The following is a 23,995-nucleotide window of genomic DNA, read 5'->3' as shown; positions in this document are numbered from 1 at the left end:
TGCTAGCTGTTTGGGGCATAGAAAGTTTCCTATTCGACCATAATCATCTGGTATAGAATTATGCACCTACAGAACAATGCAAGTTTCTGCAGCATTTCAAACCATCCTTGATTAAAATTCAGAGCCATCGTATTTCATCTGCAGTTTTATTAGGATATATTTCCTATAACTTCTTTAATAATTCACAAAACATTTTGGTTTTAGAGCTATATATTATAATAAAATTAAACTCATATCGATCGCCATAACTTTAACATATAAGAAATTTAACTCTGCTCTGCCTAAACCGCCTTCTTCTTCTTTTTTTTCGGGGGGGGGGAGGTAACATTGCGACATTTAAGTGTTACGAAAAATTAGGATTTATCTTGACTCTTTCCTTTATACCACTCGCTATTACTCGTTTCGTCGCGCAATCGCTTAATCCATAGGTTTATGCAGATTTTAGGAAAAGCGAAGCAGTTGAAAAATAGAATCGTAACCGGTTAAACTTGAAGTACAGACTTGTCTTTTGACACCGCATTCAGTTGGCTTATTTGAAAGGACGCGCTGATTAAATTAAACATGCAGGCCTGATATTCGGCACAGGTTTGGCAGGTGTTAATTATTAGCAGATTTTAGTTTTTCTGACCCAGTTGGTACTGTAGCTTTGCCTAACATCTTTGGAGTTGTAACCAGTTAAACTTTTTCTCCCGCCTTCCTAAAGTGCCTTCGTGGTGTAGTGGTTCTGCACGCTGGGCCTGTATTCCAGAGGTCCGTGGTTCGATTCCCGGCGAAGGCGGTTGCTCATTTTTCATCTCTTCTGCTTCCAAAAAAAAAGTCCTAATGCCTCTACAGTGGCGCCCGAACTAAAAGGGTTGTGGATGATGACTCTCCACACCCAGGATTTGGCAATTGGGTCCCCTAAAATCCCCTGTCGCCCTTTAAAAGGGGGAGTATATAAGATATTTCTCACGCCTTCCTAACGTGCCTTCGTGGTGTAGTGGTTCTACACGCTGGGCCGATATACCAGAGGTCCGTGGTTCGATTCTCGGCGAAGGTGGTTGATAATTTTTCATCTCTTCTGCTTCCAAAAAATCCTAATGTCTCTACAAAGTATTGTTAACTTTCCAACCAGTAGTTTCAGTAATGTTTCGTTAGTCAATCAGTCTTAAGTTTTGTGTTGTATTACTTTAAATTAACATATCAGTGGTAAAAAAACAAGGTTGAACATTTACATTTTATGGCTATTCTTTCCTCAAACAGTTTAAGCAGAAGACGGCAACTCGAAATCAGAGTAAAGCGAGTAGTTAGTAAAGATACTTAAGTACTTAATTAGCTAATAAACCTTCCCTCCTCAGTCGTTGTAACAATATTTCCCTTAGTTTCAAAAATTTTGTACATTTCTTGCTCTACTAATAAAAAGGCTAAGAGCATTTTAAGCATGTTTATAAGGTATTTCGCCCACTTCCCTAGCGTGCCTTCGTAGTGTAACGGTAGCACGCTGGGCCGGTATTCCAGAGGGCCGTGGTTCGATTCCCGGCGAAGGCGGTTGCATATTTTTCATCTTTTCTGTTTCCAATTAACCTAATGACTCTACATGTTGAGCGACATTTTTTCTTCATTAAAAAAATTGGAAAGAATTATTCAACGTAACATCAAAGTAACATTTCTTGTAATAATTTATTTGTAGGATTCTCCACTGTGTAATTCTAAATTAGCGTTGAAAGTGAAGAATCTTAAGAACTGATAATCGAATAATCGCTTGAGTTCATGTGACAAGAAAAACAAGATAAAAGGGTAAAATAACCCTTTATTATTCCAAGCAAGTGTAACAGAAATCCGTCTTGGAGTTGTATAATAAAGCCGACACTTGGGCTTCAACTTTAAGAAACTAAGAATTAAACTAAACTATTCTTAACTAAAGAGATGTAGCCGAAGCTATCAAGACTCACTTCGGGTGTTCAATATATAAGGATTATGTTACAGAGTTGGCCCCTTAACGTTAATTGACTGCGAAACTATCAAGGGCCTAAAGTACGGCCTAACGTAATAATAGCTTACAAGAGAGTAGCCTAAAAAGGCCGACGCGTGCTAGCCAGAATATCTGGTATCGTTCTCACTAAAACTGTAGAACTTCGCGGTTATATACCGCTCTTCCTCATTAGCATTCAGACGTGATTCTAAAACTACGTTCTGGCCGGAAGTGGTAAGTTGAAATTAAGAATCGATAGGAAAGAAAGTTTAACTCAAAATTTAACTGTTAATAAAATTAACATAATCCTTACATATTGAACAACCGAAGTGATTTTTCAAATCGATAAATTAACTAGTCAATTAGTTTTAGCTGCGGAGGCATATTCTTCGTATAAATTTAAATGTTACGTGTCAGTGAATAATGGCATGTAGAATGATTGTAGTTACTAAGAACGAGAATATGATATTTAGATTTTTCTCTGTTACTTTTATTTCATAATTGCTGTTTTATTATCTCTAGACTACTTAGCACCTTGCATTTTTAATTCCGAATGTAACTTTTCAATTCAAGGTTTAATAACTTTACTTTCGTTCAAAATTATGATTATCATTTAGCTTACTAAAGGTAACTAGGTAGTTTAAATTTCTCTTAAAAATTTGTTTCGCCATTAGAAAATGTAAAATTCTCTAAATTTCTAAAATATTTCAAAGAGTTCTTTAAACGTTGCTGTTGTTGTTGTTACTAATATCCATGTCTATGAATATACTAGACGAGGTCCACGAGTTTTTAACATATGTCTTTAAACAGTAAAGTCACAATCTCAACAAGCTCTGAAGTAATACTAACTTAACTGTAATCTTCTTTAAATAAATTTTAACGGTTATTTTTTTTTTTTTTTTTTTTTTTTTTTTTAAATACGACAAGTTTGCTTGCATCTTAAATTGACCGCGATGATGCTAACTGAAATTTAAATTTAATTGTTAGAACCCTTTCTTATCAACTGAATCCGAAGTATACGAATCTTGAACCCGCAGTCAGTCATCATCTTAAAAGCATTTATGATTTCTTTTGATTTATCATGCAGCTAAAACATTGTCATTTAGCAAACGGGTATTTCAACAATGATCGATAAATTGTGTCTTTCACTAAAGCTAATGAATGCAATGCCTGAAATTTCCAGTGTTATCAAAAGTATGTGCGAAACTTTCAGACGTCTGGAATTATTATATTAGTTTTTTTTTAATTCCTTCTTGTAACTAGAATTATTAGGGAGATAATTTTTTAATTCAAGTAAACTGTTAACATAATATGTAGCATTTTTTATTTGAATTTTATTTAAATTTAAGTAAATTGTTAATGAAATATGTTGCACCTTTTACTTGACCCTACGAATTCATTTGGGAAGTTGCCAAGTGATGTAATTCAAAACTGTAGCTGATTATCGAGAGTAAACAATTGTATCTGCTTTCAAATTCAAGCAGTTATCGTCTGAACCGAGATAATGTTTTGAACAGTTGATTAATACAACTCTAACTTTGGGCAAATAAATATAATTTTACCTTTTTTTAATTCGAAATGTTAAAAATTATGCTTATAAAACTGAATTCTTTCAAATTTTTACTACGAAACGAAATGTAGAGAAAACTGTTAGTGAAGTACATTTCACTGAATATTACAAATCAGACAGAGATCCATATTTAAACCTCTAATCTCATTTTAACCTTGCTGTATGTTTGAACACTGGCAACTTTTTATAAGGTTTAAACACTAATGTATATTTCCAAAACCTTCGATTAAAGGCCTCTAATGTTTTGAAAATGTCTCTAAGAATTACCTAACTTAAGATAACACGAAAATTTTGTAAGGTATATTTTAATTTTATAACCGTTGTTTTAATTTAATGCAGCTTTCCTATCTTACCTACCTTCAACTTACAACTCCCTACCAGAATTAGTTTTTAGAAACCACCTACTTTTCTCTTGCGTACCACCAATGAATGGTACGCGTCTCACGGGTTGAGACCCCTGCTTTAAGCTATTGCTACGTTTGGCCGTATTACGTACCTTTTGATAGTTCGCTGGCTAATTTAATATTACGGGCCAACTAGTTTAGAATTGTGTAAGCTTCGGCTAAACTTCTTTTGTTAGTCATTAGTTAGCTCTTATTTCTTACATTTTGATTTTAAGCCCATTGGAAGCTTTGCTGTACGCTCTAAGAAAAGGACCGACTTTTAATCGTATTTTGAGTAAATAAAGGGTAATTAACACTTCTTGAGTTTACGTTTCTATGCTTGGATTTAAACGATTATTCGTTTAGTAGTTCACTAGGTTCCTCGACACTTAATTTGACATCATAAAAGTGAGGAACTCTATAGTTTTAGTACGGTATCTATGGAAAAGTTCGCAAAATCGATTTGTATGTAAGTTAATCAAAATGAAAGTTAAGAAATTGCAGAAAAGAAGTGTTATCAAATATAAACCTAATTCAATTACGAATATGAAGGTAGTGCTCATTTTCTTGTATGGTTTTGCAATCTATTACAAAACTCATTGTTATTCGTTTTTAAACTTTGAGGCTACAATCATTCTAAGAGGAAAAAACAAGCAAATTAGCAAGGCAGTTTATTCAAAGTCTGATTTTTATATCAAAATTTATATAAAAAGGCCACTCTGCACGTAAGTGCAATGCATATTCATAAATCAAGGTTCAATTTATAATTAAGCTATTATAAAGGCACCACGTTTTAAAATTGGTGGTTAAAAGAAATCAAGATAGTTGAAAATGTCAAATGCGTAAGATTAAGAATAGACGAGTTACATTGTATAGAACATTGTATAGAACAATGTTACATTGCACAAAGTTACATTGTATAGAACAATGTTCTATACAATTTAAGTGAAGCAGCTAAAATATCACAGAATTTCAGGGAAAATATACAGCACCTCAAGGGGCCCAAACTCCCATATGCAAAGAGTAATAATTTATGAAAATATGATTGAAGAAATCGTCACATAAAGTACCACAACACGGACTGCTCGTGTGACGGCAAGGAAATCGAAACACCTTTACATAGAAAGCGTTCTTGCTCAGCATAACAAGATGCGGTAAAATCACTTCAAATGTTGCCTTATGACTAAGATATGTTCTCTTTTTATAGCTGCTGAGAAGACGCGCACCATATCCACGACCCTTCAATTGCACAGAAATTGCAACTTTAGTACGCTAGCAATAAATCACAGATTATAATTCAATTGCTCATCATGTGAAATGCATTTTGTGGCAACAAGAGCCTTACGCTATTTACAAAAAATAGAAATTCTGCCAACTGTACAATATTTATATGGATTGTTCAAAATTATAAGCTGGAACAGGATGTGCTTTCATTTACTCTGAAGGCGATGAGATAACGCACAGACGATTGCATACAGAAGTGTTCCGAAAATAGTAGCTTCTTTGAACAAACGTATACAATATCCCAAGCAATGCAATACAACATAAAGAAAAAAAATGAAAAAAACTATCATCCACACAGATAGCCAACTAGCAGAATTTGCGCTTAGAAACATCCGATAAGAGATCCCACTATCTAAGACAAAAAAGTAAATTCGTTATGAAAATCAACATAGACACGTTGAGCATTTTATGGACCGCGCTGATACCATAGCTCCAATGCGTCAGTGATTCATTCAACTATTAAATAATACACTGTTTTGCAAACAAATCGAAGCACCATGAAGGAAGTGGTTGTTTTCGATGAAATTGAATATGTGCATAGCTCATACACAGGTAATAAAATTATTAAAAAATAAAGGTCATAGTATCTGTTCAAGGCTCACAATCACGCATAGGGTGTTCAAATTAGTAGTTGGTCGAACCGCCTCTGGCGTCAATGCATGCTTGAATTCGTCGAGGCAAGGAGTGGTAGAGGTTCCTAATGTCATCCTGCGACACATTCTGTCAGGCATTCATCAGTTGTCGCTCCAGATCTGTGATATTTTGTGGTGCCCGAATCTGGGGGCCTACCCTGTCCAAAACATGCTCGATTGGTGAAAGGTCTGGTGACCTTGCTGGAAAAGGAAGCGTATCAACCGCACGGAGACAGTCCAAAAATATGCGAGCGGTATACGGCCTGGCATTATCTTGTTGAAAACTGTCCCCAGGATGACTTGCCATGAAGGGTAATGCAATCGGCCGCAGGATGGTACCAACATATCGTTGAGTTGTTAAAGATGTACGGAGGATGACTAAAGACGACATGATGTCATAAGAAATAGCGCCCCACACCATCACACCAGAAGTTATGGCTGTATGCTTTTGTAAAACAAAGGCTGATTAAAGCCGCTGGCCCCCGTCCTCTCAAGGCATGAACACGTTGGTCATCTGCTTCAAGAGTGAAGCGGGATTCATCGTTGAATACTACACGATGCCAGTCTGATGGCAGCCATGATGATCGGCTGCGACACCACTCCAGATGGCTCCGCCGATGTTGTGGGGTCAAAGGCAAACGTCTTAAAGACCTCTGTGAGCTTAATCCCGCCTCAGACAAGCTCCGTGAGATGGTGGACGGTAATACGGGAGGTACAGACGTGGCTGTAGTGCGTTGAATTGTCGACAATGATACCGTTTGGGCGGTTCGGGCCTGGGGAACAATCATCCTATCTTGCCTCGTATTTGTGCTCCTTGGCCTTTCAAAGGCTTCATTTCGTCAGCAATTTCCTTGTAGCAACCATTGTTGCCAACATATTTGCACAGCTGTGTCTGTACGCTGCTGGTGGCGGACTATTGCTTGGTATGACCACCCAGCATCACGCTGTAAAACCTATCTCTATTTTTCCACATAAACTAAATTTGATCCTACAATGAACCTGGCGAATTCTCGCACAGGCGTGAATGAATTAAATACCAGCAGAGAAGAAGTGTGCAAAATAACCCTTTATTAAATCAAACTAATTTAATAGAAAGCACGGTCTTCGTGCGTTACAAAACACCGTTCACTTGCGGCGGTAACTAAACGTAGACTATAATACAAATCAAATCTGAAAAATAAACAAGTTCAAGAACGCACTTCAAAATTACGCCTAAGAGGTGTATTCACAGAAATCTAACCGACGTGATATACTAAACTGATAAGGCCAAGAGGCTTACTAGTGTGACCGCGAAATAACAACGAAACGTGCGCTTGGCTAGCGAAACACGCTCTGAATAACCTGAGATAATCACACGTTTAAATAGAACTTCACTTAACTTTAAATTTACATCATGGCGAGAGAATGTGAGGGGAAGTTGAGAAGTTGAGAACAGGAAAACTAAATTTGTTATGCAAAATAAAGAAAACCCTACAGTTTCCTTCGCCAGAATTTAAACTATCGCATAACAAGGCTTTAAAAGCCTGGATAAGATAGCTAAATTCAAAATATACATGTGAGTTCACCTTTACAATCTTAATCTATAGCTTAACTAAATTTAAAGGTTTTTACAAATGGAGAAATGTGGCACATAATTACAAAATCTTCTGTCTTTAGTAATTCTTGTTCTGTCTCCTTCCAGGTATCCTGGAAGGGAAAAAGTTCAGTACGTGCTTATATATATCTTACATTTGCCATACTTTTAATATACATATATTTCAACAGTTCAACCTTTTCTACATTTACTCAATTCAATCTTTCTAAATAACATTGAAACTCCCCCTTGCTTCCAGAATTGTGTACCGTAAAATGCGAGCGCGCTTTATGTAAAATGAGTACAACACTTACCGACTACCCCAAATTTACTTGTTAGAATTAAACCAACTAAACTAGACAGACACCTTACAATCAAATCTCAGCCTGAGATGCTAACGCTAGAGAAAAAGTAACTTAGTGTTGTCTGGAGAGCATAACCTTTTAATTTACATTCATTTTCAAATTATCTTAACTTCTTTTTAGTACTTATCATCAGTGACATAGACTACTTTTTCATTCGAAACACAATTTCAAACATACAAAATACTTTAAGTAATTCAGAATTCAAACAATTTTACGTAATCAATTTCTTCCTTTACTCCGCTAAAAAATAAGCATAGATTAACTACACGCACAAATTTCTAACACTTAGAGTAACGAAGTTCGTTTTCTTGATACCATACGAACATTTTCCTACCACAGTCTCACGACCACAGTCATGGCGAAGATTATTTGCTAAACTTTCTTACTTCTTATAAACATTTAAAGCTACTTGCTTAATAGAACAATTTTAAATTACTTCCATAATGCAAAAACAATTCTTTTTAGCTTTTTTTTTTTTTTTTTTTTTCAAACACAAAATTGTAAGTTTTTTGCTAAATACAAAATTGTAAACTCTTACTAAATACAAAATTGTAAGCTTCTTGCTAAATTAAACAAATCTTGTCCTCTTCCCGAAGCAAAACTGACATAAATATTTTCAACCCACTTCGTACTATATTTTAAAATAAATTTAAATAGAATAATTTTTAACTTTTGTTTGGCTTACTCTGTCATTCTCTTTTTTTTGACGAAGTCTTCCTGCGATAGGCCCACAAGCGGCCGAGCGGTAAAGTCACTGAACACTGGTAGTTCGGTCCGAGGTTCGAATCCCGCGAACGGGCTGGCTGCATGGGCGTTTTCGTGGTTTTCCATGTGTAACGTGTATACGAGTCAGTTTCCCTTAGAAAGTCCTCCACGAAAGGCATCCCTCCCTTTAGGCAGATAACCCTCGTGTGCTTTGCCATAATTAAATACACCAACTTCCTACGATAGAACTTGATTCAGGCGTCTTACGCGGATCCGCTGGTGACTCTGACCGTTTCCATTGCTCTCCGTTGCCGGCCGTTTTGTTTTGATGCCTCGGTCCCACGCTGGTTTCTTTCGGCTATGTTCTACTTCTGCATGCGCTGGACGCTTTCCGGTTGTGGCTGAAGAACCTCTTTGGACTGGCTGGGGAATTTTTCGATGGACATCCATGGGATGTTCTCTGTTTCTTAGGTATTTCCTTCTGTTCAACGGCTCCTCGTCCTAATGGACGTTTCCTATGACTTGAGGTGCAATTTATTCTTGCCTTGCTTCCTTAGTCAAAGAAAGTCTAGCTTTCCTTCTTAACAATATTCTTTGCCTTAGTGGCTGGCGTCGTGAGTTCTGATGTCTCATTTGCTCTTCCCTCTCCATTTGCCTGCTTGACGATCTTGTGCGGGGTCTAGTTTGCCCTTCGTTTCTCAGGACCTTATTTCTCTTATGGGGCGTTTCTATTTTCCGTTTGTTTATACATTTAGGCTCTTGAAGTCGATCTTTCCCTCCGGCTCCAAGACTCTATCTTCTTTCCTTTTGTTTCTTGGAAGAACGATTTGTGCTGTTAAGGGCCCTCCTCTTATGTTTGAAGTTTCCTGAAAAAGATCTTTGAAAATAGGCATCTCGTTACGATCATAGTATTTTTTCACTTGATCCACATTGGCAGTGATATTGCCTTCTTTGCTTCCTTTTAAATATAAAACTGATCCACGAATACGTTGAATCACAAAGGAGCCTTCAAATCTGGGGAAAGATTCTGATACTTTTTCGAGTTGGGTGCAAGACAATGCATGTTTTCTTTTCAGTACTTTATCCCCAGGTTTAAAATTAAAATCTCTTCTTTTCTTATTATAGTAGAGCGACTGTTTTTCTCTAGCTACATCTGAATTTTTGATTGCATCATTAATTAATTTTTGGATGTCTTTTTGCTTAATTTCTGCCTCCCTTTTCTGGACAAAAAATAATTTATCTAAAGGGGTAATTATCTTCCTTCCCCAGAAAGAGTTCACAAGGGGTCTTTCCCGTGGTATCATGCTTGGCCGTTCTGAGGGTATACGCCAATTCATTTACACAGTCATCCCAGCGTCGGTGATACGTTTTTACATAGCTCCGAATGATTTTAACTATGTTTCTGCTTACGCTCTCGGCAATATTTGACTGCGGTCTGTACGGGACCATCTTAAGGTGGCGGATGCCAAGCCTTGCACATAGCTCCTCGAAAATTTGACTAACGAATTTGCCGCTAACCTTTTCATAATGTTTAAATAATTAAGCAATGTATTTAGTAAGGATTTGAACTCAAAGAGATTGTTAGTAAAATTTGGGAAACTATGCAAGAAACTATGTTACAAAAATTCAGGAAATTAAGAGAAGAAACTATATAAAATTCAAAATAAATTACTAAAGGTAGAAAATTGCAAAAGTACATAAATACATATATAAAAAAATTGAAAATGTAGTATATCAGTTACAACCTAGAGTTATAAAAGTAAGTTTATAAACTGTTTATTACAAGTCCGGTAAAGCACAGTTTGTGAAAACGATTGAAAGTAAGTACGCAAGCTATTGTAATTCAGCAGTTACTTGTTCACTTATATTTTGAATGTCATGAATTTCTGCATTTCTTCCTAAAAAGAGTATGGTCTTTTATGCCGTTAATTAAGTGCTCTTTAACCTTTTCCAGTGGACTGGGACATACAGGATGGTCATAAGAAAACTTCCCCAATATCCCGATATATGAACCCCATAGCGGTCTGCCAGTTCAATAAATTTAAATGAATTTCAGATATTGTTATTTGAAGATGCTCGAAAATGTGACGAAATGTGATGAGAACAGAACTCTCATGGTTACTGTCACAACAAAAACATTTCGAAATTTTCGAAAGGAAACACCCACTTTTTTCAGCGCAAATGGATCACCGCATTGAAAAACCATAAATGGAGTTGGAACGATACACGATGACAAAAACTGCCGGCGTAAAACATTTGCATAGAAAAGCATTGTAAAGGACCAGTGATAACTCAAGGAAGGAAAGGGTGTAGAGACATTAGGTTATTTCGAAGCAAGAGACATGAAAAATGAGCAATGTCCTCTCCGGAACTCGAACCACGGACCTCTCGAATACGCGTCGAGCGTGCTGACCACTACACCACGAAGGCATGCTGAGAAGGCAGGAAAAACACCTTATAATGGAAAAACACTTTTATTGGAATTACAAGTTTTCAACGTTACAACGTTTCAAGATAGAGTTAAACCTTGTAATTTTGCTGTTTAGTGGCTATCGCGATTCTCCGGCTTCACTCCAATGGATTTCTGGTTATCAGAAATCTAAGGTGTACACATTAAATTCACCAGATTTGTCAGAACTGAAAGATGCCATAAAACGTAAAGTTATTCACATTCCACCTGCGATGTTACATTCGTCAGTACAACATTTTGAACATGTCTCCTGCATGCAATGCGTTATCACCTGCGAAGGTGGGCACTCTGAAAATTGTAATTCCAACAAAAGTTTTTCCCTTTCCTCTCTTGTGTTATCATTGGTCTTTTACATTGCTTTTCAAGTATAACTTACAAGTAGAACGGATTGAAGACAGCTGTTTCAGATCATTCTCTAATTTTAAACATCAATGTATTTCAGTCAATTGTAGCCTTCCTTTATAGCTACTAGTGAGTTGTGAGTTGTAAAAGCAGACATAAAAGGCAAAATACTACACATCAAACAATTATTATACTTATAACAGCATATCCTTTTAAATACATCTTAATAGCAAATGTAATGTTGGTATAGTTCATTTAACATTCGAGATAACCTCAGAATTTTAAAGCAAAAAAACTACTATTCGCTGGTCTTTCATTTACAACTATGGACTAAACTAAGTGGGTACCGAACGAAAACCGTTTTCAAGATTAGAATCCAATCTTAGTATAACTTCAGTTCCCAATCAAAGATCGTGAGCAAAAATTTATCAAAGATTTTTAATGGAATTATAGGATTTTTATGAAGTGCAAATGATAGAAAATTTGCACTATCAATGAAAACTATCACTGCTACAGAACTACTACAGAAGAGGTTAGTTATTTGCTGTGAAACATTTCTCGAATATTACACTTTTTAAAGCTTATAAAAATAGTGCTGAAATCTTAAAGTTCTTAAAAATTGCCTCTCTCAACTTGAACTGTCAAGGAATGGATCATAAGTTTGATGAATTTTCTAGTATTGAAATTTCTGATATCAATTCTGCTGAATTTACTTATCTCTTAGTAGATAAAACTGAAAGTTCTAGTAACATATAATAGCTTAGAAGGCTATTTAGACATTTAAGCTATTTTTGTTTCTAAGAACTTGTTAAATTATTGTCTTTTATAGGATAGCCCACTGAAAGAAGCGTATTTAAAGGCCTCATTAAAATGTGTGAAAAACAGAAGAAAAAATATAGACTATACTCAACCAATATAAACTTCAGTTATACAACATTCTCAGGAATTGATAAAACTGAACTTCAGTTAGTTTCTATTTAAGACATTTTTCTGATGACATGTTTTCATATCATTTTCTTTCTTATTTAAAAATTTTAGCTTTGAAATCCAACGAATATAGTGCTATAATAGATCTGAATAATAGTTGCTGTTATAAAATACATAACTGTTACTAACACTATAGACTTTGTCCCTGCACTAGATAAATTTGGAAAAAAGTGTGTAGGAAACACAAAAAAATATTCACACGACGAGAGCGCGCACGAACGAAAGCGATAATTTCATGTAAATAGAAGCCCACCAGCGGCCGAGCGGTAAAATCGCTGAACACTGGTAGTTCGGTCCGAGATTCGAATCCCGCGAACGGGCTGGCTGCATGGGCGTTTTCGTGGTTTTCCCCATGTGTAACGTGTATACGAACCAGTTTCCCTTAGAAAGTCCTCCACGAAAGGCATCCCTCCCCTTAGGCAGATAGCCCTAGTGTGCTTTGCCGTATTCTCAATACACCATCATGTAAATAGATCTGGTTAGAGTAATACAATTTTTTGTACTGGTGGAGAGCAACGAAAAATTATTAGGACAAGCCTCTGTGGGTTTTTTTTTCCTCTTCTTTTTGAAGGGGTAGGGAAAAGAAGAAGTACCATGTAATTTTGGGCTAAGAATATTGGAGATCCTTATCTGTAAGAAATGACATATTTATTCACGCTAGTAATTTGCCCATGATTTTTTAAAGGTCAACTTATGATTATTTTCTACTTCGTAATCTTTTAAATAACTATATGATGATATTTTTCTTCTCATTTAAAAGTTCTCACGAAAGATGCATTTCCAAAGGATGATTGTGTTTTCTTTGTTAAGCAATTACATTGATCCTCTTGCCTGACAGTCAGAGAACTTAGCAAGAGTCCTGAGAGAAACTATTAGAAACTTGCAAGTTCTTCAGAGAAACCGCCAATAGTAGAAGTAACTTAGTTTCAGTTTAGATTCCTGTAAGTTAGAATATGGGCATCAGCAAGCTAATCACGATCAATAACAACCAAATGGGGGGAGGCGTCGAAGATAAAAAAAAAAAAATACCAGTGTTTACTAAAACAAGAATCGAATTTGTTTGAAAACAGGACAGATGAAAACTGAGCAATGTCCTCGTCGGGACTCGAACCATGGACATCTCGAATACACGCCCAGCTTTCTGACCACTACACCACGAGGGTACGCTAAGAAGGCGGGAGAAATACCTTACATATTCCCCCTTTTAAAGGACGACAGGGGATTAGGGGACCTATTCGCCAAATCCTAGGGGTGGAGAATCATCATCCCCCAACCTTTTAGTTTGGGCGCCACTGTAGAGACATTAGGTTATTTCGGAGCCGGAGAGATGAAAAATGAGCAATGCCCTCGCCGGGACTCGAACCACGGACCTCTCGAATACGCGTCGAGTTTGCTGACCATTACACGACGAAGGCATGCTAAGAAGGCGGGAGAAATACCTTATATACAAGTAAATAATGTAAATATTTATCATATTTCTACGTTCTTTTCTTTATTGTATAATTTTATAGAAGAAATAGAAGGCCTTTTTAATCATTAGAAACAAGGATAATATTATAATTTTTTCATTATTTGTCGCAATTATTTATGCATGAATGCGAAAAAAATAAATATGAATAACTTTAAGAAATGTAAGAAATTTTTCAATTCACTGCCATATTCGTTTTAAGCATCACAAATTCCTCGAGAAAATATATTTAACATCAAAAATACAGAAACATTGTAGTTCTTTTGTTTTTCTGAAATCTTTTCGAAGCAAGAAAGTGAAATATCTGAAAGCATGTGCATTATTTTTGTTTTTATGACCTGAGAATTCAGATATATTTACTTTCAGTTTGGTGTAGTTAATACGTTATTATTCACTATTAATGCTCCTGAGTATTCATTTACCTGTTTGATTGTTTAGCAATCTGAATTAATGTCAGCCATAGTAATAATTTGCTTGTCACTGATTAAGGCTAAACATGTAGTAGCGTACGTAAGAAGCTAACAGAATAGTCCAATAGATCATATAATGGCATTCTACACTCTTTAATACTATTTGAAAACTTCCATGAGCTACCGACTGAACAAATATTTAAAGCTTTTTAACCAGGGAAAAATAATAAGGCATCACTAAGGAAACAAAAATAAATTAAAAGCAAGGAACTGGAATTAGCTCTGTTATGTTGATTGTTTAACAATCTGAATTATGGTCTATCATATCAATAATACGGTCTGTCATACCAAGGTACAGTTTCCTCTTCATCCCTTCAGATTATACTCTAACATCTGGTCGAAAACTTTAGTATTGAAAGTTTAAAAATAAATAAGTAAACTTACGAAAATGAAAAAGGCAAGCAAATATTTCTCATACTTTTTTTTAAATAAAAATGACATCAGCTGTTCCGAATTCATGAAACTAAGTCTTTACCGTTAAATAAAATTAAAACTCAGAAAGAATTTTGATTTTAAATATTCTTGTATTTGTTTCAGCATTGCTGTTTTGAACGACAAATGGCAGAACAAAAAGAATATCAGAATATTTTAAACGTCTTACTACTGTTTTTAAAAAAGTCGTAAACAGAAACGTATACAGAAATTTGCAACCTGTGTTACAATAGAATTTCTTTTTCAAATTCTTTTTCTTCAAACGTATACAGAAATTTGCAATCTGTGTTACAATAGAATTTTATTTTTAGTGCAGATAGCGGTACATAAGAAGTAGAGTAATAAAATTTGTAGTCTACCAATTGCTTATATCTATCTTATCTTATTTCTAGATGCTAGAACTATCATTTATTTATGACACTCCTGGTATAAACTAACACTTGTTTCAAATATTGTTAAGATGTCGGGGTAAAAGGACTTATTAAATGTAATGCATTTTTATAATACTGAAGAGGAATTAGAGATATTATTTAATATCAGCTGGCAACAGCGGACATGATTTCATCGGAAACTTAAAACAATAAACCCCTTGAATAGGTTTTCTTTGAGATTTCAAGTCAAAATTTATCCCTAAACTAAAATTATCTTAGCTGAAATTCTGTAATTTTTCTATGTCACCATATATATATTATTGCGAAATGTATAGTATTGTATAGTATTGCGAAATCAATTAGATTTCTTCTACTTTTCACAAACTCTTTTTCGATTCTTATTTATTTTTATAGTAAAAACGTGTAGTTACCGATAAATATTTTAAGATATTATGAACAAATATCTACACTGACTGTTACGTTCAGACTCTATTGCAAACATTTTTCATTCCTGCCAGGTATTCACTAAAGTTCTAATAAATTATTATAATATTTTGCAGCTTTTTGTAATAAGCATGTAGAGTCATTAGGTTATTTCGAAGCAGGAGACATGAAAAAGGAGCAATGCTCTCGCCGGGACTCGAACCACGGACTCCTCGAATACTCGCCGAGCCTGCTGACCACTACACTACGAAGGCATGCTAAGAAGACGGGAGAAACAACTTATATACTCCCCTTTTAAATGGCTACTGGGGATTAGGGGACCTAATCGCCAAATCAAAAGGGTGGAGAATCATCATCCACCACCCTTTTAGTGCGGGCGCCACTGTAGATACATTAGGATTCTTTAGGAAGCAGGAGATGTGAAAAATGAGCAATGCTCTCGTCTTGACTTGAAAATCATGGAGCTCTCGAATACGCGTCGACCGTGCTGACCACTACACTACGAAGGCGGAAGAAATACCTTATAAGCACAGCTTGAATTTTTAATACTTACAGCTTCGGAAATTAAGTCTAAACATTAATAAGTTTCGGGATAATATCCGATTTAAAAAAATTCACTTCTAGAAACATATAAATTCATACGCATAAATTTTATTTGTATACATGAAAATACTTTTATAACAAGTGCGACCAACGGGCCTACTGCGAGGCAATTTTTAGACAGTCGTAACTTGTAAAACTTTTCATTATATTCTGCCAGGAATTTTTTCTCTCCGTCTTTGTATGTATGCGGGCGTCTGATTATTTTCGTTTTGTGTCAGAATGCTAATTAATTTTTTTGCGATCTCAAAATGTTTTCTTGTCCCAGATAATGAAACTAATTCTTCAGCTGTAATGTATATTAGCAGTATGTGCATAATTTATCTTTCATTTAATAACTTTTAGCGAATTCTATTCATTGGTAAAACTGCAGTTAAAATAACTGTAACAAACTGTAGTTACCTTTTTTTAATATGTTCACTCTACTCAAATGTAAATTTTCTAATATGTGTACTCAATATTTCTTGTTCATGATAAAATTTATAGCAAAGTCAATTCCGGTCGCACTCGTAAACAATTTTTAGTTATTGCTATCCTTTTGTTAAAATATCTACTTCAAGTGTGTATGTTTTCTTAACGTGTATTTAAGGTCATCCTTAGCACTAAGCTAATAAAGATGCAGCTCAAGGGCAGTTATATTCTCTTGTACTTTTACGACTTTATAAATATCGCTTTACGCGTGTTTATAAAAATCTCTATTTGTAATGAAGTGCATATTACAACAGCATAATGGGAATTTTATAATTATTGCAATAATTAATTACTATACACTATTTAATACAGTTTTATACTTCACCTGTTTCCTCCGTCTTTGTTCAGCTAATGGATTTTGAAAGTGGCAAATTTCACAAATTTAACAGATATTTCGTAACTAAATTTTACGCAAAGTGTCGATTCCAGCGACAAAGTGAGCCACGTCTTCTCTGTAATACACTGCTCGACATTGAAAATGCAACACCAAGAAGAAGTGGTCAGAAAGTGATGAAATTTGGAAAAAAACAGAGCAAGCAGCAATAAGTGATCTTTATTTCAAAATGATAGTCAGAATACAGAGCGAGAACGGCGTCGGCTCAGTAGGATGTAGGACCACCGCGGACAGCGATGCATGAAAAAATATGTCTAGGCATAGAGTCAATAAGAGTGCGGATGGTGTCCTGAGGGATGGCTCTCCATTCCCTTTCAACCATTTGTCACAGTTCGTCTTCTGAACGAGGCAACGAGGCAATGGCAGAGTCTGCAAACGGCGTCCAATCACATCCCATACATGTTCGATTGGTGACAGGTCAGGAGAGTACGGTGGCCAGGGAAGCATCTGTATACCTTGCAGAGCATGTTGGCAGATGCGAGCACTGTGCGGTCGGGCGTTATCCTGCTGAAAATCACTACTTTGGGGGTTTAACTGTTTATAAATACTTTCCTAGAGCCTCATTTCGCGGGATCATCCATATAGAAATATACAAACGTATGTAACCCTTTGAGATCGATTTACAAAAGCACACATATATCATGATTCTATATAAAATGTATTCACAAAAGATGTCACATACATCTACCAAAAGCAGCTCATTGCTTGGTAATGTATTTTCATTGAATAACAGTTTTAAGCATAATAATCTCAGATGCGATTAAGATATCAAATTTAGTTCCGAAAACTTTCATTCGATAAATATCGCACACTAGCAAAACATAAGCTTTAATATTAGTAAATGAAAGATAACATGCTGAAATAACTTTTAAAAAAAAGGAATTATATTTATCGTATGCACTTCTATTCGCAAACCTTATACTACCTAAAAGGAATGTGACTAAAACTTTCATTTTTTCAGGCTATGTAAGGTAGGCAATACATAATAAATGATTATAATTTCTGTCTCATCAGTCCTCAAATGCGAAAGCTCTGGAAATGAAACCCGTAAATTTATCCATACGTAAATTAGTTTTGATTATTTTATAATAATGTCATGGCTGAAATTGAATGACATTATATTCGGATAAAGCCGAATAAGGACCGTCATCTCATTAGGATGTCTTTGGCTGAACGTTCTGCATCGCTGACAGTACACGCAGACCAGTGGCGAAACGTAATACATTCACAAATGTCATCTATCACGGTATGCCACACAATTTTTTGTTCAAGCAAAAATGATGGTCGCATACGTGTGAGCATAAGTGGGTTTAACAGCAAATAACCTCTCATCAAAATTTAAGCAGCCATAAAAGTGCATCAAGGTAATTTTCCTGCAGGGTAATTTTCTTGCAGGAACACCTCAATGTGAGCCATCTTCAGAACCAACATTACTTCTCCCTTGGCCACTTAAATCATCTGATTAATCTCCCACAGAAAATGCAGAGTCTTCCAGCAGATTTTGATGAAATTTGAGCTCAGGTTAATATAGCTTCCATAAACATTGCGCAAGAAAGCATAAAATTTTGTTTCATTCAGTGGCATGGCACACACAGCAAGAAACCTAGGTATAACCTAGAAGTTAACACAGAAACTGAATCTTAATCTATGTGTGTAATGCACATTGTTTTGAAATGATAGGCATTTATTCCATATTGCCTACGTTACATATTCTGCAAAAAAATAAAATATGTCCGAATAATATCCTCTGAATGTTCAGTTTTGTAAGTGCAGTAGTCTGTAAGTTTTAAATTCTATGTGCCATTTTACTGTTTTTAAGCATATTCATTTCCGAAAGTGAAGTTTCAAAATAAATTAAACAAACACTTCGCCTTGAAAAGTATTGCTCTCTATGTTTCAGAAGTGGATCCTACATAATAAAAACTCAAATTATATTTTAAAGATAGAATTTTAAATTTTCTGCCTGTATTTCTAATCATTTTATCTCAGTATCAGAAATCAGATCGTAACCTAAGATTTGCAATACTTAAAATTTACATAATATATGTAATATGAAGCAAATGCTTCAGAATACATAAAGAAAATATGATTGTATGAAATGAATATATGAATAACACTATTAAAACAACTCATCAGTATACTTATTTCCAGAGCAATTTAAAGAACTTTACATAGAACAGAATAAAAAAAGCGAAAATTTATACATGACATTGTGAGTTTAAAATGATCAACCTCTCCAGTTTTCAGAAAAGCAAGGAGTTATGTACAAAATAACAAAAGCTTTTCTGAAGGTAATAACTTCATAAAAAAAGGGAAGTTTATAGCAGTATGTGTTTTTTAGATTATCTTAGAAGAAATAGTTCTGTTTTCTGTAAGTTAAAATTACTCAGAGGTGAATGATACTTTCAATTGAGAAGAAACACCTCAGACTATTAACCCATTTTACTTTTTAATACATTAACTTCAGCTTTAGGTAAATTCAATTGGAGAAATATCAAAATTTGAAAAAATGAATATACGTAATATATATATATATATATATATATATATATATATATATATATGCCTACTTAACGAAACGAAAATCATTTTCACTTTTATAAAATATGTCAATACAAAAATACATTGAAAAATATTTCAAACAAATTGTAATGTGTTCAAACTCGCATTAAAGAATAACAATGAAACTAAGAATTGTTAGCTTAAAATTTGAAAAATCTTGACTTAAAGATATGACTACGATGAAATCATATAAATGCACATTATTTTCTGAACATTTATAAAGAAATATAACAATCTGTTTATGAATTAAAGCTTGTAAGTGTGCATGATAATACAGTTTAAAAATGCTGCATAGATAATCATGATAATTTTAATTGAGGCAATCAAACATTACGATTTGAAATTTCCATATGATTTCGAATTTAACTATGTTTCTGAAAGTTAAATTTTAAGGACAAAAATTGGCCATTTTGTTAACATACTTAGTCAAGATTTCTTAAAGTTCTAAACAGTCTGTTGAGAGAAATCATGTACGAAGCAGAAAAATCATATTTTTATCAAATCTAAATTTAAAAATAAAATTACCTTGCAATAATTTGAGCACATATTTTTTTAATTAATAAATATACAGATAGATATGCGATTAAGCTAACTTTTCTACCATGCGTAACTTTATAACAAAATTCTATATAAAAGTAGTTTATGCATGTAGAATTTTAAGGGATTTAATATGAGGAATGTGTTGAAATGTAACTAAACCACCTGGCTTTCCCAATGGCAAAAGTTTAGAACTATTTTTTACCATAACATTGGTTCTACAGCGAAATTTCAAGTAAGGTTTAAAAAGTACTTGCAAGAAATCGAATTTTATTATAAAAGAATAAAAAAGATTTAGATTTTTTGGTTTATTCAAAGGTGCCTGATTCCATATGTATTAATAGACGGTTGCTCACGTCATTTAATTGCTATAATAAGGAAACTCTTTTCTTTTCACTATAATTTCATTCTAATTTTTCTCTTCTTCAAAAGGATCAATGTTACATGTGAATTCCTTTGTTATAACACGGAATTTCCAGAGTTGTCACTCAGATTTTCTAATAAACGCACAGTAAAGTAAATTCAGAAAAATGAGAGATTGTGTTCTTTCTTTCGCCTTATTTTTCAGAAAGCATCATGACAAGCATTTCAAAATGAATGTAAATTTAAATATAATGTTAATTTTGGGAAATCTGTACGATTATTATTTTTTTTTTTAAAAAAAAGGTGTATGTTTTCCAAGTGAAAGTTTTTTAATAAAGTTTGTTAGGGAGCTTTGGCTTTAAGATTCAGATGAATTCAGTGTACAAGGTCAGACTCCATCTCAGTAATAAAGATCTTAGACCAACACATCTCTCGTAATTTAAGAATCAGGAAGCCGGATATTTAAAAGCAGCATCTAAACGTTAATTCTGTTTAAGAATGTTTCAAATCGCAATTCTAAAAAAATTTAATCTGATCCATATCTCTATATTTAAGAATTAACAAAACATTTTGTACATGAAGCAACGCGTTTAATATCCATTCATATAATTCAAATATCGTCTAATTCCGCTCGTATTAAGAAGGGAGTCTACATTAAGTAACTCGTCATAAACATTTTCTGAAAAGATGCATTTGACACAAAGGAAAAGAAATTTAATAAAAGATCAGAGCACTTAATGTAAAAAATAGAATTTTATAGCAACTCACCTGGCCTGGGATATATAATCATGCTTTCCATTTCCGATGATAACCAATCGGCCTTAAAAGTGTTATTCTCTGCCGCTTCAGCAATTAAAAGAAGAGGTTTCTTAAAAGGCTTCGATAAATTTGTCTTTGGAGGTTCAGACAAGTGTAGCTTCTTCAAAATCTGCTGTTTCAGATATTCTAGTCTAAGTTTTCTTAGATCTTCTTCAGGAAGTTCCGCTTTCCTTTGAGAACAGCTTTTGCATTTTGTAGATTCGATTCCTAAGCTAGCACTTCGCGATACTTCACAAAGTATACTGCAAGACAGGAAAATGATAACTTGTAGAGTAAAAAATAAACTCATCTTCAATTTTCTTTATTTTCTTCAAAAAAGTTGCAGTTAAATGAGCTAGGTGAAATGCTGCAGTAATACTGAGTAATTTTTTTTAGTGTCCTTTAATGAAATGTGCGGAGATACTCAGAATTTTGAATGCCAAGTTTCGATACAAATGTTTCGTATTCCGAAGCTAACCTAAAAATGAACTTTAAATAATCATAGATGATTAACTTATTTGTTTTCTTTTTCCATTTTGGACTTTCAACTTTTAAAACTAAGATTCCAGCCTTCACTACTAAAAAAAATTTTAAAATATTATGACGTCAGCTATAAGAATCATTCTATCTGAGAATGCTGTAGATAAATAACGCCAATTAAAATTCAAATAAAAGATTGTCTTGCCTACTTTTAAATGATAATAAACCTAAATAAGAAGAAAAGAATCGTTTCTTACGGCGCAGTGGCGTCACCTTTCGGCGAATGCAAATAATATCTCATTCATTCAAGAACACGACGCGCAGTTGTTAGTTGATTTAAGTTGTTGTTAATAATTTAATTTTCTTTTAATAACTTAATTTCGCAAAAAATAACATTCTGAAGTGTCAACCAATGGGAAAACTAGATACATTGTGAAATACATTTAAAAAATAGTATAATATTTTTTACATATTACTTTGTTTTCTTCTAATTAAAAAAAATAACATACATATATTGCTGAAATGAACATACATATATTGTTGAATTTCAACACTTACACAAATATACTGTAAATTTTCGGCTTTAATTGACATATATATGTTTGTGTGTGATAATTCTGTAGATGACTTGAGAATTTGAAAGTAGCGTAGATACATCAGATGATATAACGCAGATGAAAAACTTGCAGACATATATTGCAGACATAGCTTGCAGACTTGCAGACATAGCTTGCATACTTGCAGACATAGCTTGCATAGAAAAGAAGACATAGTTTTATTTTCTTGATGGACTAATTCTGAGCACACATATTCTCGTTTACACATTACTAGGGATTTCGTATAGGGTTCGTTCATCACTTATGAGGGTATCACAGACTCCACAATTTTTCGTACCATACCACATTTTTCTTCTGACAATGGACGATATAGAGAACAAAGCGATGTAACACACATTATATTTTACGTTGCTATTTTATACCTTATTACTGACTAATTTAGCAACAGTCCTTTTAATTCCTCGTTTTAATATGGCTGCGTTATCTTCCTGAAATCTAAATTGCATTACTTGAAAACTAATCATTATGTCACCTTTAATCCTGCAATGCGGTTAGTTGTAAAATCACCGTTCAAAATTTAAACGCCCACCAGCGGCCGAGTAGTAAAGTCGCTGAATACTAGTAGTTCGGTTCACACTTCGAGTCCGGAAAGAACGGGCTGGCTGCATGGACGTTTTTTATGGTTTTTAACTATATGTATCGTGCAAATGAGCCCGTTTTCCTTAGAAAAAAATCCATGAAAGCCTTCTTCTCCATAAGCATATAGCCCTCGCGTGCTTTGCCATAATTAAATAAACGAAACAAAACCAAAATTTAAACAAAGGGATTTAACTCTCTAAATGCGCTTTGCTGAAATGCGCATTTGCTTTTTGCTTGACATCCTCTAGCTAACATGTGCTGTTGCATCGCTTTGCTCTCTATGTCGCCCATTGTCTGAAAGAAATGCCATTTGCTGCGATAAACTGTGTGTTACTTATCGTACCCACAGTGATGTGCAAATGAGAATATGTACTCTCAGAGTTAAATCAAAATTGTGTCTCAAAATTGTGTCATCAAAAAATTAAATTTTGTCTTGTTATCTACACCAATATCTGCATGTTTTTCATTCTTCGTTGTGGCATCTGATGTATCTACGCTATCTCAAAATCCTCATGCCATCTCCGAAATTATCAAAATTAATGGAGTCGAACTAGTATGTGAGCTATATATGTACTGTCTCAAACTCCTGTGAATAAATTCCCAGCAAAATAAAAAAATTAAAACGTGTAAAATAAGATGTGATATTACGACGCACTCACTTGCTGAGGAGACGAAAACGTCATGCGTATTCCAGCAAAGCGTATGTATAGAGTCGAATCCTTTGTTTAAATTTTGAACGGTGACTGCACAACAGCTAACCGAATTGCAGGATTAAAAATGGCATAATGCGGTTCATAATGAGGATTAGTTTTCCTACTGACGCAGTTTAAATTCCAGGAAGGGTACTTAACCAAATTAAAAGAACTGCTGCTAAATTAGTAATTTTCTTGCATATTTTACACATATATATATACATATACATACATATATTTATAGTCTTAAAGAATATCATATTCTTTAAGACTATAATTTAAATACATATACATGTATGTATATACATTGGTAATCAGAAAGCTAAGTTGAGCTTTTTGTTTCTTATTTTCTAAATACGCTCATCGATATTCTCTATAAGTATGTGCGCCTTTGTAATTCGTGATATGATTACCACGTGAGAATTATTTTCTTCGGGATTCTTTTGTACTCTCTT

General features: G+C 34.3%; 1 protein-coding gene and 1 non-coding gene across 2 annotated transcripts in view; one reads left to right on the top strand and one right to left on the bottom strand.

Moving 5' to 3' along the window:
* Nucleotides 1-21,825, bottom strand: part of LOC118191116 (protein dawdle-like) — a 59,494-nt gene extending 37,669 nt beyond the window's left edge. Inside the window, exon 1 of the mRNA XM_035361908.2 lies at nucleotides 21,143-21,825. Within this exon, the coding sequence (XP_035217799.1) occupies nucleotides 21,143-21,482 (340 nt within the window). The 5' untranslated portion in view covers nucleotides 21,483-21,825. The remainder of the gene's footprint in view (nucleotides 1-21,142) is intronic.
* On the top strand, nucleotides 705-778 carry TRNAT-UGU (transfer RNA threonine (anticodon UGU)). Its single transcript has one exon. It is a non-coding gene; the product is annotated as a tRNA-Thr (tRNA).
* Nucleotides 21,826-23,995: the final 2,170 nt, after the last annotated feature.

This window comes from Stegodyphus dumicola, chromosome X1 (genome assembly GCF_044657685.1).
Source record: "Stegodyphus dumicola isolate Sdum_Otavi_A_Nest chromosome X1, ASM4465768v1".
In the NCBI taxonomy this organism is placed as follows: Eukaryota; Metazoa; Arthropoda; class Arachnida; order Araneae; family Eresidae; genus Stegodyphus; species Stegodyphus dumicola.
This window is presented reverse-complemented; position numbering and strand designations above follow the sequence as displayed.